The 16614-nt window shown below is 38.6% G+C and overlaps 3 protein-coding genes across 3 annotated transcripts; 2 read left to right on the top strand and 1 right to left on the bottom strand.

Annotated features, from left to right (window-relative positions):
* The first annotated feature begins 1462 nt into the window (after window positions 1–1462).
* Window positions 1463–3252, top strand: LOC145224868 (spermatogenesis-associated protein 17-like). Its single transcript, XM_080091471.1, has 3 exons — window positions 1463–1627; window positions 1844–2021; window positions 2123–3252. The coding sequence occupies exons 1-3, from the start codon at window positions 1546–1548 to the stop codon at window positions 3045–3047; spliced, it is 1185 nt and encodes a 394-aa protein (XP_079947597.1). The 5' UTR covers window positions 1463–1545; the 3' UTR covers window positions 3048–3252.
* LOC145224869 (uncharacterized) lies at window positions 3078–7748 on the bottom strand. Its single transcript, XM_080091472.1, has 5 exons — window positions 7560–7748; window positions 7418–7480; window positions 6670–6778; window positions 4776–4871; window positions 3078–3223 (listed from the first exon to the last, which is right to left on the bottom strand). The coding sequence occupies exons 1-5, from the start codon at window positions 7686–7688 to the stop codon at window positions 3171–3173; spliced, it is 450 nt and encodes a 149-aa protein (XP_079947598.1). The 5' UTR covers window positions 7689–7748; the 3' UTR covers window positions 3078–3170.
* Window positions 7749–15264: 7516 nt separating this feature from the next.
* On the top strand, window positions 15265–16097 carry LOC145223462 (zinc finger BED domain-containing protein 5-like). Its single transcript, XM_080089884.1, has 2 exons — window positions 15265–15466; window positions 15523–16097. The coding sequence occupies exons 1-2, from the start codon at window positions 15265–15267 to the stop codon at window positions 16095–16097; spliced, it is 777 nt and encodes a 258-aa protein (XP_079946010.1).
* Window positions 16098–16614: the final 517 nt, after the last annotated feature.

The raw sequence follows: 16614 nt of genomic DNA, 5'->3' as shown, positions 1-16614 counted from the left end.
TGAATTGACGTTTTGGAGGCAATGGAGCAGCTTGTTTAGAATCTAAACAAAACTTTAGATACCACTCACGTAGGCTACGTTATCAAATACCTATCGGTTTGTTAGGTTGTGGGCAAAGATGGCAGTAGCTACGGTACGGCAGTCCCCCCAAAAATCCCCAAAAAGTAGCCTACGGTACGCTGTCGTTGCACGAGCCCATAATAGAAAATGCATCAACCTTTTTATTTCGAACGAGCTGGTTTTGTAGTGGGGCAGCTTGTTTTGACACCTCTCGTTTTAGTGCTAGTCATAAAATTTGTCCAAATCTGGTTGCGATCGATTTATTCAAAGGAACAGTAGGCAATTCTGCGTACCGTACCCCATTTTTGACACTTGATAGCCTACTGTACAGTGGTACGGTACGCTCTTCCGCAACGAGGTACGTCGCACGGTCAGCGCAATCCGTTCCTTACCGTACTGCCATCCATGTGGGTAAGGTGCGCAAAAACTTGTGCGGTACGATGGCTCGGTACTCGATCCCTTTGCCCGCAATGGCTGTGTGAAATGCAAACGTAGGGATTTTATGTGCAAACCCACATAAACGCATATATATACATTGGAAACTATACTGTATGTGCGTTTATGTGTGAGCGACATTTGCGACCATACATCGGTAAAAGTCATTTCGTTGGCAAATACGAAAAGAGACCATAACTTGGGCTTTACGAGTTGAAACTAAATCTGTGCCAATTTATAGAAAAGTATTGGGCGCAGAATGTAATTTTATTTTATTCGTAAATAGCGAATCGTTATATTGGACAATACTCTGTATATGCATTAATGTATGGGCATCACTATAAACAAGTTATAGTATACCCTATCTATACGTTTGTGTATGGGACGTTTTCTCCCATTCCTCACAATGTCGATTAGTAGCCTACGTACCTGGACCACGTCTACGTTTTGTTTTTTGAAAAAAAGTAAAAAAAAGTTTTGGAGCACGCAGTGATGCGTGACGCTTATTGAGAATTTTCTGACTTTGCATTTCGGCGAAATGATATTTGTTATTTTTCCACTCTTTCCCCATTGCCCGCAATGCATTTTTGGGGCTTCCTTGAGCAGCCGCCATTAGGCTTCAAATTGCTTCAACCGTGACGGTCAGTTGCGCAATCCAGTGTTTATGGAGATCAGTGGTATAACTATTTGCCAATACTTGTTACGTCAGAGGAGATTCTTGATTTTGGTACAATCACACGAGTCGTGAGATGTGACGTAGGTATACGATTGAGTGTTTTGCGAGGTTACAATCGGTTTAAAATTAAAATGTAAGCCGCCCCGATTACCGTATAAGCCGAACAAACGGCAGTTAAAAAACAATATAAGATGCGGCTTACAATCGACTAAATACGATATAGGGTTCCACAAAATCCATATATGAACCAGGGAATTCGGCATTTTAATCTCATAAACTGGGTCGTGTTTTACTTTTCACATTTTTAAAAAGTTTGACAGAGAACCTGTCGCTTTGCACAGAGCTCTGCTTTCAATGGCAAGCTTGCAAAATAAATGAAGTTATGGATGAATGATTTTCGTAACTATGACTACGACCGTCATGACACCAAAAGCAAAGATTTTGGGTTGATAGAAGGTAAAGCAGATTCCCAATTTGGAGAAAAGTTGGCAATTGTTATGTTACGTATGACTAATAATCGTTTGTAGTCACGATTCCGTGTAAAAAACTGTTCATATTTATTACGCAATAAGTTTCGTTTTTCATTTTTCATTATATTTATGCTAAACGTAGGCGGCAGGCCTATATATGTTTGATTAAAAAGTGATTGTAATTACCATTGCGATTTGTTAGATTATGTGTATAACATCGTGATGGCCACATTCATTAGATTGGAGTATTCAACAAGAAGTTTAGTGGAACAAACTTATAATCAACAGAAGCAAGCAGAAGTAAATCGGTTTGGGGAATATGAAGCAGCTTTGAGAATACAAAGCTGGTACAGAGGGCTGCGAACCCGAAAATACATTAGGTAGGTACTGGAAATAAAACCTTAACTATAAAGAACCAAAAAAGGGGTTTTTAAAAAGGGATGTGTTTTTATAGGCAATTGATATTAGAACTTTGTTTTAGATTTCTAAATATTTCAGCAGTTGAGATTCAAAGATGTTGGAGGGGATACATGGGGAGGGTATACTGCAGAATTAGAGTTCGAAATTTGGTGATGGTTATGAGAATGAATTTATACAATGCCATGGCAGTAAGAATTCAAAAACGTTGGCATGGATATTATACAAGAAAGCACATCCACAACTTTTATGCAAGAAAACGATACCTTGAGGGATTGGCAATCAAAAATCAGATTGTTAGGAATGAGTTGGCGGAATATCAAGAACAACAAATGACGGAAACATCAAAAAGACAACAGGAGAAAATTGAAAAACATCTTCAATTTGAAGCTCGAAGACAACACTATCTTTTAAGCACCCATCAGATTTCAGGAATCTATAATTCACCATTCAAAGATCAACCAGGTGAAATGGAATTTAGGTTAAAAATTTCAAAGCCGTTATCCCACCCAAAAAAGAAAAATGCTACCATGTTATCAAGTGGTGTAGTAGACAATGACCAATTGCCAGATAAACCATATCCCCCGAAACAAGGCCTCCCACCAATAAAAAACAAAAAAATCCAAGGTCCATTTAAACCACCCAGAGACGTGCAAGCTCAGAGATACAAACCACTAAATCCTTCACTTAGGGTTGCAACTCATTATAATTCTGTAGAGCAAGCAAGAGATGTGATGAAGAAGGCTGATTGGACTGCAAGGCTTCATGATGTTCCATTTATGCCATTCAGCAAAAGGAAAATAGCCTATAAACCACTTTTGCATACAACATCAAAGTATGGTCACTTACCATACGGAAGTGCATACTTCAGGGAGGAAAAACAGCAACAAAACATTGAGGACCAACGGTTACAAACCGTTGTTTCACCAATACCAATATTTGATCAGTTTGGGCAAACCTATTCCAAAGGCTCAGTTTTGTTACAATAAGATTATCTTGCATGTATATACCTTTCAATATTAGTTTTTTTTTGTTTTTTTTTATTTTTGCACAAATGACAATGTTTTAATTACAACAACAAAAAAGTTTGATGACTTTTGCTTTTCGGTTTGTCATGCCATGTTGTTGCAGAAGGATCCAAGTAAATGTGCAAGAATCTTCTTCACTGCAACATCAATAAAAGTGTTCAATTTATTTCTAACAACACAGTGGCAAAAAACTGCTAAAGTTAAAGCATACAATATATAAGCTATTGCTGCCAGGCAGAATGTCAAGTTTATAGAGCTCTTCTGGCAAGTATCTTTATTCCGACGTCCTATACAGATTACAGGTCGCCTTCATCAGGGTAACTGACACTGAATGCGCGTAGTACAGTGCACGATAAACAAAGAAAAAAAGAACTAAACGCAAGCTCGTCACAACGCAACGAAAACACCGCGCGTTAACGAATGGTTGGGCCTCTAATCTTTGAGCAGGTGCCTGTAGCACGCTGAAAGCATCACGTTTGTTTTGGTGTTAAATTGTGTTGCCCCGTTGGTGAATATTCCATGACTCAATAAATAGTATTTTCATGTAGTCACTAGTCAGGCTCCAGGACCACAACAAATGCCGCATTGAAATCAATACGGTGGCCTTGTGATACCGCTTGATTGGAAAGGGACGACTTCTTCGCGTCGCTGTTGGCAACATCCCGTTGATGTTTTTTCGGCGGGTGTTGAGTAACTTTCCAGTCTCCCCGATATATATCAACGGACACTCGGCACAGGGAACAGAATATACAATACCTCGTTGTTCAATCTAAGGTATTGGTGGGATCTTTCGGGTGACTCAGTAGCGTTGGCAGGTTGGACGCCAACCGCTATGCCCAAGTCACGCAACATACGCCGTAAAATATCCGTCAGTTTCGGTTTGTGCGGAAGTGTCACAAATCCCTCTGTTTTTGAATAGGTCACCTGTTCGGAGCAAGTTGCCCCTCGATCGCCTTGGGGTAGCCGTTATTAAATTCCAAGGCTTTGCGAACGTTTGACAGTTATATATCGTGGAGACTGGAAGGTCACTCAATACCCACCGACAGTTTTTTTTTTAAGGTTTGGTTTGGGTGACCGCTAAGTAGTTTTAAGAGACCGCAAGTGTTTCATTTAAATACCAAAAAATAGCCATATTTGCTTAAATAGCCATTTGGGAAACCGCTGGAGAAATTTGGGGACCGTTTCGGTCCCCCAAAACACCTTAAAAAAACACTGCCCACCGAAAAGAACATCGTCGGGATGTTGCCAACTGCGACGCAAAGAAGTCGGCACTTTCCAATAACGCGGTATCACAAGACCACACCGTATTGATTTCAATGCAGGGTCTGTTGTGGTCCTGGAGACTGACTCCAGGAAAATACTATTTCTTGATTCATGGAATATTCACCAACGGGGCAACACAGTGAACATCAAAACAGACTTGATGCTTTCAGCGTGCTACAGGCACTTGCTCAAACATCAGAGGCCCAATCATTCGTTATCGGCAGTATTTTCGTTGCGTTGTGACATGCTTGCGTTCCATTCTTTTTTCTTTTGTTTATCGTGCACTGCACTACACGCATTCAGTGTTATTTACCCTGAGAAGGCGACCTGGATAGGACGTCGAAACGTTGGAATAAAAACACTTCCCAGAAGAGCTCTATAAACTTAAAGCATACAATAACAACAATGTTCAGTTTGGCAACCTACTTTTATTTGCCAGTGTAGGTTTCGTTTCATTTGTGTCTAACATCATGCGCTTTCCCATCAGTCCGAACATTTTTGGATTTTCTCGTATTTCGTGCTCTGTAATGGCATTAGAAAATTATTTAGGCTATTAGGCTGTGTAGGCTTCGAACTTGTTACTAGGCCCAACATTTAAAGTGCTTGTTCTGACTAGTTTTGGTTGAATACAACCTGCTCGATTACAGCCACAAAATTAATAAATGCATTCTAGCTCCTATATTGCTATCGGCTCGTAAGCTTTTCGCTACCCGGCGTCACAGAGTTTACTTTCGAGTCCCACAGCAAAATCAGACATCTAGTGACGACACAGGTGTTCGAATGGTAAAGGTTTGCACACTCAATTGAAATCCAAGGTCAGCGACAAAGTTTGAAAGGATATTCCGGTCAAAAACCAATTGTTCCTTATAGCATTAACACGTTAATGTCGTAAAAAGAGGTATTGCACTATGTCGCAAGGTGTTTTTTTAATGTACTAACAATAGGCGTTAGTGCAAACGTAGGCTACTGCTTATACAGTTAACTCGGCGACTGACTTGTTTGTGAGATCAGGCCAATAAATGAAGGAACCATCAGTGCATTATTATGGGTGAATCACCGAGTCACGTTAATTCGTTCCCGTCACACTCAGTCACAAGTTAAAATTATCTAGCCTAAAACTTTCGCTAAGTTTCATAAATTAGGCCCACCGTTTTTCATCACCAAATAGGTAAACTAGCCAACAAATATTAACAGCTATTTTGTATCAAATATTTTTCTGCCAATCAGTTAAAATATATATCTAACACTGAACATATCTGTGCCGACACAAAGCCGATGTATGGTTAAGCTGAATGCACATTTAACACTCTGAAATGTTTAATAATTACATAATTGTACAAAAATGCAAAAAAGAAGGACAGTTGAGCATTTCTAATGTGGGTGAAGTGGACAAATTGCTTTTTATTGTATAGGAGCTGAAGACATTACATCCAAAAAAATGACGTATGGCAGACCTAACCTATGTAAAAGTCAATTGTTTTTAAAAATTGTTTTCCACAGTTTCTTATTTTCGATCATTGCATTTTATAGAAGACAAAATACAAGAACTGGTTTTCAATCATCCCCATTATGTTAACGGTGTATTGCTGAGAAATTTGTAACTTAGTGAGGATATATAACGCTGGAATTCCTTGAATCGGTGTATAAGCCAAGCCAACCAAGTAGTAACTTATTATAAATTTTAACTTACGTCATATGCCACACTGTTTTTTGCATTTCTTTGTACATAAGCGGACCAAGCATTATTAAATATTAAGTGCACACAAAGGTTCATCAAAAAGTTTGTAACTTTTACCTCATATTTATTACTTACGGGCGTTAATTTGTTGCGTCACGTTTAATGTTTTTAGTTTCTGAAGAGACACGGGGCAAGACTATATACATCATTATCGGTAAATAAGTTATTTGCCTTCATGTCTGCAACGTACATGGTTTGATGAATACACAACGCAGCAAAGTCTAGGCCGCGACTTAAAGTTTTTTTTTTACTCCACAGATTATGAAGCTTAATCGAGGGCGGCCTACATTCGAATTTCATGCCGATATTATTTCTACTTTCGCTGTTTTTGTTCAATTTGCTTTATAATGTATTTGCATGCGTGGACATTAACTAAGTGTTTACACACGCTGCGTAGGCTACCTGACTATAAATATTTTTATGATGCAACAACAGAAAGAAATATTATAAAACAACATTACACAGTAATATCATAGCATGTGGCCCACGATCTAGTTCTTTGACACACCAACATGCGGCAATTACAATCAACCTCGGCGTGCAATCAAGTAAACACGGTAGGCCCTATACATATCTACAAACCGTAATCGCCGGCAATCGACCTTTTCCCCATTAAACCGCTGAAATATTTGTTGTTAGGGAGAGCACGTGTCGCACTTCTTCCCATCAAACCGTAGAACTGCTGCAATCTCTAAAAATGTTAAGAATTGTTCAACAAAAACGTTCACTTGAATAGCCTAACTCAGATTCTTAAGCGGGGTTCGGCAACGCTCAACCAGGGGTTCGACGAAGGTCTTTGGGAGTACAATACAAATACTCGTTTTAGCCAAACTTTAGGGTTCTGTGGTCGCTAAAAATATTTATTTGCTAAATATCAAAACACTGGAAGGTTACACTATGGTTTTGTCTTCTTTTTTTGTGACGTAACAATAAGCATTGTGAGCGTTGTTTGCAAGCAGCAAAACAACGAAATTTTGTTGGCAGCAAAAACTTATTACTTCACGTCTGTCATGTTTGTGCACAGTTGCTAAAAATACAATGCTTCATTTTGATAAAAACTAAAAATTGCCGGAATTAAAGCAATCCTGAAACAAGTTGCTTGTATTATTATGTCAGAATTTTAACAAAATGACAAAAAGTACCTGTTGCCATTGTTACACACAAAACAAAATGGTTTAAAAATCCAGGATGCAACTTGTTGGGGTTCGACCAAAGGCTGAAGAATATCGTTGGGGTTCGGCCGTGATAAAAAGGTTAAAAACCACTGGCCTAACTGGTCAATAAAAAATTAAATCACTTTTTGCAGCAATAAATAGGCCTATCCTCTAACCTTAAATTCGTGTCTTTGCGTACCGGCATTTTGTTGTTGAATTATACTTGGTTGGTCGAAGACCTGAAAAAAAAATCTTGGTAACGGTCGTGTGTCATGCAACTTAGCGACTTACGTTATCCCGAAAGAAAACAAAGATTACCTGTTGCAAGATATGTAGTTGTTTGCAAACAGATCCCACATATTCTTCGTAATCAATGCTATTTTCCAATTTGTTGGCATTTGCAAGACTCACCAGTGACACACCTAAAACTAATTGCCAAATAAGCATTGTTATACCTCCCTTTTAACGGTACTGAAAGTAATGTGCCTGAAGGAGTGTAAACGATAAATAGGGAATTAATAAATATGTCGACTACAGAATTAATAACATTGGCTTGTCGTATTCTGTTTCGGATTTGTAAACAAGCCGTAAAATTTTCTATCTTGTGAAGGAGACAGACTGTATCTAACACAACTGAAGTCTGGCTGCGATATTCTGATGCTGCTATGTCTCGCTGATACAACTCGCTACGCTTATATCGTTGTGACGGAAATCATGCTTTTTTTCTGGCAGAATTTCACGACGTGCAATTTTAATTTCAAGCCTTCAATATTGTAATAGGTTTTAAATATTAATGAGATCAACTTAATATCAAAGTGAAAGGCGTGTGACAGATGTTGAGAAAGGCTGATCCACGCTATGAAATCAGGTAATCTGGCAAACTACACACCACAGCAGCAGTCACAAAATTTTATGCGGGCCGGCTTTAAAGTATTTTAATTGTCACGAATTATGGTATCTTCTTAATTTAGTGCATTGGAACAAAACAATTTATTTATTTGCTATTCATATGTCAAAAAAAGTGTGGCTTGTTCGTGTTTCGTTTTTTAATTTCATTCAACAAGCTATATTGTGAAATTTTAAAATGTTTAGTTTTTGATTTGATTACAAACAGATCGAGGTGAATTTTTACAGGAGTTAGGCTTGATTCGACGCTGCGGTATGTAAGATATATTTCCTTGGTATAAAGTCGAAACCAGCAACACAGCAACAAAGTGACAAGATCTCTTGATTTCTGAAGAGAATGAAATCCAAAGTTTCTTTTACCCCCTTGTTGATTGACACATGTAAGATTAATATTGCAGCAAATCAGAAAATCTCAAACGGTTTATTGATCGGAAAATAATCGAAACAGATTCTGATTACAAATGCTGATGCATGGTCTACGTCGTCAATCCAATGTGTGGATTAATCATACTACTGTTAATAATATGTAACCACCCAAAGGAATTGTAAAATACAACGTGGCGCAACAAATTACCCGTTCCTACAACTTATTTTAGATTTGTTGTTTTCATTTCTCGGTTTCGTAACATACAATTGAAATTGCTTGGACACCTATTTGGACAAAAATTAGGTTGGTCCGATAACCAGTTTTCAATCCAATGCCAGTATCCGATATTTTCATTTTTTGAAAACAAAAATCAAATTTTGATCAAAAATCATTAAACTGATAAATTTCTCGGGAGAATCAAAGGTGCGTTGGTTGTAGCCACTTTTAGATGTCGAATCGTCCTTCAAATTGATGATTTGGTTCCTCACGTTTCTTATGTTGTCATACAAACAGCAAATTACCAAAACGAAGAAATTGTGAGGCACAGGCGTCTTGAGTCAAAAGTCTGTGTCAATTAAGTGACTTATCGCAAGTATTGTGGCATTAACGAAAGGCAAAAGCATGTTTTACTCGTTTAAAGGTATCGGTCCTTGGTCAGAAATATCGGATAATGCCGCACATGTGGCTTCGGGTATCGGCGCCAATGCAGTATTATCGAGCTAACTCTAACTCAGTGGATGTTAACCGGGGTTCGATCGAAGGGGTTCGGCAACTCTCAACCAGGGGTTCGACGAAGGTCTTTGGGAGTACACAATACAAATACTCGTTTTAGCCAAACTTTAGGGTTCTGTGGTCGCTAAAAAAATGTATTTGCTAAATATCAAAACACTGGAAGGTTACACTATGGTTTTGTCTTTTTTTTTGTGACGTAACAATAAGCATTGTGAGCGTTGTTTGCAAGCAGCAAAACAACGAAATTTTGTTGGCAGCAAAAACTTATTACTTCCCGTCTGTCATGTTTGTGCACAGTTGCTAAAAATACAATGCTTCATTTTGATAAAAACTAAAAATTGCCGGAATTAAAGCAATCCTGAAACAAGTTGCTTGTATTATTATGTCAGAATTTAACAAAATGACAAAAAGTAACTGTTGCCACTATGTTTGGTCAAAAGCTAATTGTTACACACAAAACAAAATGGTTTAAAAATCCAGGATGCAACTTGTTGGGGTTCGACCAAAGGCTGAAGAATATCGTTGGGGTTCGGCCGTGATAAAAAGGTCAAGAACCACTGCTCTAACTGGAGGCCTTGAACATATTTTGGCATTCTAAGAGTAATTTTGGGTAGATGACAACAATTACTATCAAACTTAAAAGACATCACATAATCCTAATAAAAAACATATATATTTTTTTCATACTATATTTTTTTTACAAAACCATACCCTAATCATCTCCATTTTCACATATTTAAAAAAAAACGGGCGCTACAGTACTCCTTGTACTAGCTCTAGGTCAGGGGTGTCCAACACGTGGCACGCAGAGCGTTTGAAAATGGCACGCGAGCTTTTGCACATTCAGATAGTAAACATTAGAATTTTTCACGCAATTAATTTTGTTTCTATTGAATCTTCTTGGTCTTTATTCTAACTTCTGTAAAGATTACCAGTGGTAAAGTTACACAACCCACTAATTGGATTGTTCGTTTTTTACAAAATATAAAGCCTCCTTGCTATAGGCGCACAGCTTCCAAAAAATGTCAGGGGTGCGACTTTTGATCTATAGCGCCGATACCTATACCATGTGCAGTATATATGTACCCGTACGATACTTCGGCGGTATGCGACTATATACCAAAACCTTTTCTGTGTTTTAGCCTGTAGTTTCAGTCACATTATTTTCACTTGATACATTTCTTTGTTTGGTTGGGGTGTTTGCTGTGCGTCTAATAACCTATGCACATACCGAAAAGACGATTTGCCGAATCATTTTAACAACGATTTAGTCTTTAAAGAACTTGTTACGCAGGAAGTAAAAGTAAACCCAATTCACGTTTCAAATATAGCTGACCGTGTATTGTTGACGCCTAAACTTAGGTCATCTTGAATCAAGTTTGGGCCGTTGCAGTGCTTTACAAACGGACATTGAACACGGCTTAGGAATCGGTAATGCAAACCTAGTACAACATCTAAAAGCGACTATAAACCCCTTACATTGTTTAATGTCGGCCCATGGAATTTAATAACAAAAAATTACAATTATTTTTATTTCAGAAAGTTATTGCGCCACATAATACTAAAACGTTAGTGAACGTGCCATGTTTATGTCGCAATAAAATGCCCGTTTATTTCGAAACAATTGTAATTGTTGCATTTCAACCGATGAGCTGTTCAATTAATTACGTGACTACAAACGCATTTGTGTTTAGTTGGAAAAATATTTTAAACCGACGTAACTTGAACAAAGATAAGTTTTTGACGCACACAAAGTACTCCAGTGCCCCATTTTTTTTTCTAACCGTTTAGACCAGCGGTTCCCAAACTGGGGTCCGCGGTCCTTTAGGGGTCCGTGAGGCAATTTTGGGGGGACCGCGAAGCGGTTGAAGTAATTCTATAATCTTATTTGGCGTCAGTTTGTGCCACTAAATAAGTTTAAATCAAAGTAGAATTGAGAATCGACTGTCTTCATTGCTAAACAATGGCCTATATTGAATAACAACTATCGAAAATGCAATTGTTCGCGCACAATCGTAATGCTTTTGTCCTGTTTGTGATGTCATATACTGTCTTTGGATGATTGTTATGCGCAATTTTGCATAACTAGCTAAAATTCTGCAATCAACTTTCGTTTTTGTGAAATACACATTTAGGCTTAAGGACCGCGAGCCCTCAAAATAATGGCAAAGGGACCGTTTTGAAATAAATATGAAAAAGTTTGGGAACCACTGGTTTAGACTTTAGTAGGGTTCTACATATTGGCCAAATATTCGGATTGATATCCCGTCCCGTTATAACGTTTAAGACATGGTTTGGAAAAAGTACCAAAGGCTGGCACGCGAGTATATTTTGAAACCAAAATTGGCACGGCGGTGTGTTCGAGTTGGACACCCCTGCTCTAGGTATTTGCCATTTTAGGTTCGATATGAAACGCGCCAACATCCGCTAGAACCAAACTTTATAATTCCCTTCACCAAATAAATTTTTTTCGTAGCAAGTTGCTTGTGAGTCGTGATTCGAGTGGTTTATGTCCGTGATTTCCACTCGGACTAGGGTTTCTCAAATTTGGCACTCTGGCTTATCGCGGAAAAAAACATTGACATTGATCCCTAAATTTTTCCAATATTAAAATACAGTACACCAGGTTACTCGTTGTAGAACAGTGGTTCTCAAACTTTATATGCCATTATTTCGAGGGCTCGCGGTCCTTGAGCCTGAACGTGTTTTTCAGAAAAACGAAGTTGATTGCACGATTTTAGCTAGTTGTGCAAAATTGCGCATAATAATGATCCAAAGACAGCATGTGACATCGCAGACAAGACAAAAACACACACATTACGATTGTGCGCGAACAATTGCATATTTGTTAGTTGTCATGCAATAAAGGCTATTTGTTTAGCAATGGGAAAGTCGATTTTCAATTCTACTTTGTTTTAAACATATTTTGTGGCACAAACGCCAAATAAGATTACAGAATTACTTCAACCTTTTCGCGCCCCCCCCCCCCGAAATTGCCTCACGGACCCCAAAAGGACCGCGGACCCCAGTTTGAGAACCGCTGTGTAGAATAATACAATCGTATTATTGTAATAAACTAGTGATGCACCGAAGTTTCGGTTGGCCGAAACATTTCTGCCGAATATGCTGTTTTCCAATGTTTCGGTCCGAAAATTTTTTGAAAATTCGGCAGAAACCAAACTTTTTGATAATGCCTAAACTTTCATTTTCGCCAAAACGAAACATCAATTAACTAATTGCTGTATCTATAAAATACGAGCCACGTTGTCTGCAAAATGTTACAAGTTTAGTATAGCTTCCGCATTGTGGAAGTGATTTTGGAGTGTCATAATTGAGTTAACCCGCACCAACAACACAAGGTTCAGTTGAAAACAACTTGCAAAAAGGGGATTTTAGATTCGGCCTGATTCGGCCGAAATTATTCGGCCTTATGGCCAAATATTCGGTTTCGGCCCGAACCTTTTTAGGCGAGTTCGGTGCATCACTATAAGCTATAACAAACCATTAATGAAACTAGCGACTAATTAAAGCCAATGAATGAAAGGTTATGAGGTAAATTCTTTTTTACAAACTTGAAATTGCGTTTGTGTGAATGTATTAGGGACTTTGACAAATTCGAATTGTGTATCGATTCATGCAACTTGAAATGTTTTTTTTTTACTGAAATCGACCGGGATTCACGGGAAGGTAATTCTTTACTCTCCACAGTCCTAGCCCACCATTTGAAATTTTTAATTTCAAAAACAAATCGCTTGCGAAAATTCGCCTACTGATAGGTCACCTTAATTTGAGCAAATAGAAAACTAAAATTATAGCTACTTTTTATTCAAGTTCCAATAATTGCTTATTATAGTTTGCTGTTGTGCGCAACGTTTGTATCGTTCGGTGCTGCAGAGTCGAAATCGGAGATTTTAGTACAGTATGATATAGCTTCTCATAAACTTTCATAACTATTGTTACCCCTGAAACAATTGCACGGATTTTATTCACTTCCTTGTGAAAAAACTAAGAATACCAACAACTAGGTTGTTTGCTTACCAATCAACATTAGGCTAACCCATGTCGCCAAGACGAAAATACACGTTGCCTGCATTCAAATACTTAGGCTATTAGCCTAGGCTCCACTTATTTGTATTGTTCAGTTGATGTAAGAGGCAAATGGCATCGAATCTTCCCAATCGTAATCATGAATAAGTAGTAAAAGTAGGCTAAATACAACCACCAGCAATTCGAAAAAAAATTATAATTTATTTCGTGAATCATTACCTATTTTTTGTGACCCTGTAATTAAAATTATTTTCGAATTAATTAGCTTAAATTTACTTGTAGGCTATTCACGATTGTTTTACCCTTGATTTAAAAAAGCCAAAATTCTCATCTACTTGTAAATGTAACGAATTTTATGCATTTTTAATCATTAATACGTAAGGGAAGAAAAGCGCCCAAATAGTGTTGAAACAAAAAATAAAACTTGTTTCCATGAATATCTTATTTGGCAAAAATGTAAACCAACGAGCTTTGTTTTGTCGCATTTGCCTGACTTATTAAAATCGCCGTTCACCGTTAGCATCACCCAACTTGCATGAGATGCTTAAAACTTCCTAAACTTAACATGCGTTTCTTGTCATGTACTGAGAACAACTTAACAGTCGCCAGCAATTGCTGATACGTTGCGTAACCACTATTAAAGTTGTCTATGTCAGGGGTGTCAAACTCGTGGGTTTCGGGGGCCACATTGCAGTTCGGAAATTATGCCAAGGGCCGCATGTGATTTTTAATCTAGTTTCATACACTCAAACAACCTTTTCGCTACGACGGCCGCATTGCAGATCCTATTTCACCAACAGCGGCCAATTACCTGCTGGTTTTTGTTTTAAAATTACAGATGTAAAGTTGATGCAGAGATTGAGCTGCACAGTATGAAGATCAGTCTTACCTGTTTATGACGTCATAATCTATATTTTGACGCTTGTGGTACCTGTTTTTTTTGCATAGTTTGTACACAATAGGCGTACAAAATGTTTGGCCCATATGGCTACAAGGCTGATAATACTCTTTAATAACACAAAATCTGTTTAGAGCAGTTTAAAAATCAAAATTTTTGGCAACGGAGTTTTAATTAAATCACGGCCGCCAGTACATATACGTTAATGAACATGTTCACGACCGCACAAGCTCGTCTCTGCGGCCACAGGTTGTACGGTCCAGTGATTCTCAAACTGTGTGCCGTGAGAGATTTCCAAGTGTGCCGCGAAATAGTCCCTATTTTAAAGTGCAAACATTTCCTGGTGTTTTAGGACCTCATGACGAAATACTGGTGTGCATAATAAAGTTTCAAAGCTCGTATACTTTAGTTCAGGGGTCACCAACCCTATGCCCGCGGGCACCAAGTCGCCCGTCGGCCCTTCATTGGTCGCCCGCGGCACATATTCTAAAAAAGCAAGTTGCCTAATTTGTTGGAAATGGTGCTGCGCCCATAGTAATTTCTAAAGAATGTGTTTTAACCATAGTCAACAAACCATTGTCACAATGAAAACAATTGACTGTTACGTCATACGCGCGGCAATTAAGAGCATTGTTAAACAAAGTGTTGTGCTAAAACAAATAGACAGTGGATCACAATCAACTCTGCTTTGGCTAATGCTTAATTAAAATCAGCCTACTGTGGAAGCACAAGATGACTGACAAGAGAAAAAAAACATGTTTTTAACAAAGAGTGGGAAGAGGAGTTCGTGTGTGTGTCTTATTTGTGGAGCTACGGTGGCCGTATCTAAGCGGCACAATGTGGAGAGACACTATCAAACCATGCATCGCAGCTTCCATACAAATTTTCCTTGCAGTAGTGCGCTTCGGACCGAAAAAGCGCGTGAGTTAAAAGCCGCTTTGACCAAGCGGCAGGCTTTTTTTACAAGGCCGCTCAATAAGTCAAAAAATGCAACCATAGCTTCTTTCAGAGCTACCCCTTTAATTAAAAACAAGAAGTCGTTTTCTGAAGGAGAGATTGTTAAGGGGGCACTAATGATCATAGCGGAAACTCTTTTTAGAGACAATAACAATGGTTCACATGTAATTTCCAGTCTAGCTGATGTACAGCTTGGAACACGTACTGTCACCAGAAGAGTTTCAGCTTTGTCCAAAAACTCAAATGCCCAACTGGACAAGGACTTGGATACTTGCCGTTGGTTTAGCATCCAATGTGACGAGTCCGTGGACAGCAGCAGTACAGCTCAAATGAGTTGTTTATTCGGATTGTATTTGACGATTTCTCTGCGACAGAGGAACTTCTCACCCTTATACCGGTAAAGACAACTACGTGGGGAGTGGACATCTACAACGCGGTAAAAACTTTCTTTGTAAAAAACAAAGTGCCGCTGAAGAAGCTCGTGTCAATAACAACTGATGGCGCGCCGGCAATGGTAGGATGCCGTGTTGGCTTCGTTGCGTATTGCAAGAATGACCCAGATTTTCCACCTTTGCTACACTACCACTGCATCATTCACCAGCAGGCGATATGCGCGAAAGTGACTGGGTTTGACCATGTAATGAAGCCCGTTGTAAAAATAATTAATAGCATTCGCGCTAAAGCCAAGCAACACCGTACATTTAAGGTGCTTTTGGAGGAGCCGTCTGTGGAGTATGATGAAGACTTGTTGCTGCATACAGAAATCAGATGGCTCAGCAGAGGGCGGATTTTGAAACGGTTTTTAGCACTTTTGGGCGAAATAAAGCAGTTCATGCATAACAGAGAAGAGGACACATCTATCCTGGACAATATTGACTGGTTGCTTGACCTTGCGTTTTTAACAGACGTAACAGAGAAACTAACAGAGAAGTTATTTAAAATAACTTGAACTGTGAGCTGCAAGGTATAGGAAAGGCTGTCATTAATATGATTAGTTCTGTATGAGCTTTCAAAGCTAAAATGAACATTTTTTCTGCACTTTATGCCTGGCAGCAACAGTGTATTCATTTTTTCTGCACATTTGGAAAGAAAAAATGCTGCACACTTCCCTCTGTGCAAAAGGTTCTTAATGAAGATAATTGTGCTGCTGCGGCCTTTGATAAGGCTGTCGATAAATACCGCCAAGTAATTCACAGACTGATAGAAGAGTTTGAGAACAGATTTTGTGATTTTGACTAACTTGAGCAATGTGTTGCACTCATCTCCAATCCCTTCATGCCAATGAACATTACATCCACAGCTGAGAACCTAAGTACAACCTTTACATTGAATGTGGCACAGGTGGAAATGGAAATAACGTTGCAAAATAACCTGCACCTTAAAGCAAACCTGAGTTACCCAAACTTTTGGAACTTGGTGGACAAAGAAAAGTTTGAATTAAGCTATCTCTACAGCAGCTAAGAAGA

The sequence above is a fragment of the Phallusia mammillata genome, chromosome 4 (genome assembly GCF_965637545.1).
Source record: "Phallusia mammillata chromosome 4, kaPhaMamm4.hap1.1, whole genome shotgun sequence".
Classification (NCBI taxonomy): Eukaryota; Metazoa; Chordata; class Ascidiacea; order Phlebobranchia; family Ascidiidae; genus Phallusia; species Phallusia mammillata.
The sequence above is the reverse complement of the archived record's forward strand: the minus strand, read 5'-3'. Positions and strand labels throughout refer to the sequence as shown.

Coding starts and splice junctions, on each gene's coding strand:
- LOC145224868 (XM_080091471.1), top strand. CDS start 1,546: ATGAAGTTATGGATGAATGATTTTCGTAACTATGACTACGACCGTCAT. Junction 1,628..1,843: donor AGATTTTGGGTTGATAGAAG/GTAAAGCAGATT, acceptor GCGATTTGTTAG/ATTATGTGTATAACATCGTG. Junction 2,022..2,122: donor CGAACCCGAAAATACATTAG/GTAGGTACTGGA, acceptor ACTTTGTTTTAG/ATTTCTAAATATTTCAGCAG.
- LOC145224869 (XM_080091472.1), bottom strand. CDS start 7,688: ATGCTTATTTGGCAATTAGTTTTAGGTGTGTCACTGGTGAGTCTTGCA. Junction 4,872..6,669: donor GTCGATTGCCGGCGATTACG/GTTTGTAGATAT, acceptor ATGCCATTACAG/AGCACGAAATACGAGAAAAT. Junction 3,224..4,775: donor ACCTACACTGGCAAATAAAA/GTAGGTTGCCAA, acceptor TTGATGTTGCAG/TGAAGAAGATTCTTGCACAT.
- LOC145223462 (XM_080089884.1), top strand. CDS start 15,265: ATGATCATAGCGGAAACTCTTTTTAGAGACAATAACAATGGTTCACAT. Junction 15,467..15,522: donor CGAGTCCGTGGACAGCAGCA/GTACAGCTCAAA, acceptor TCTCTGCGACAG/AGGAACTTCTCACCCTTATA.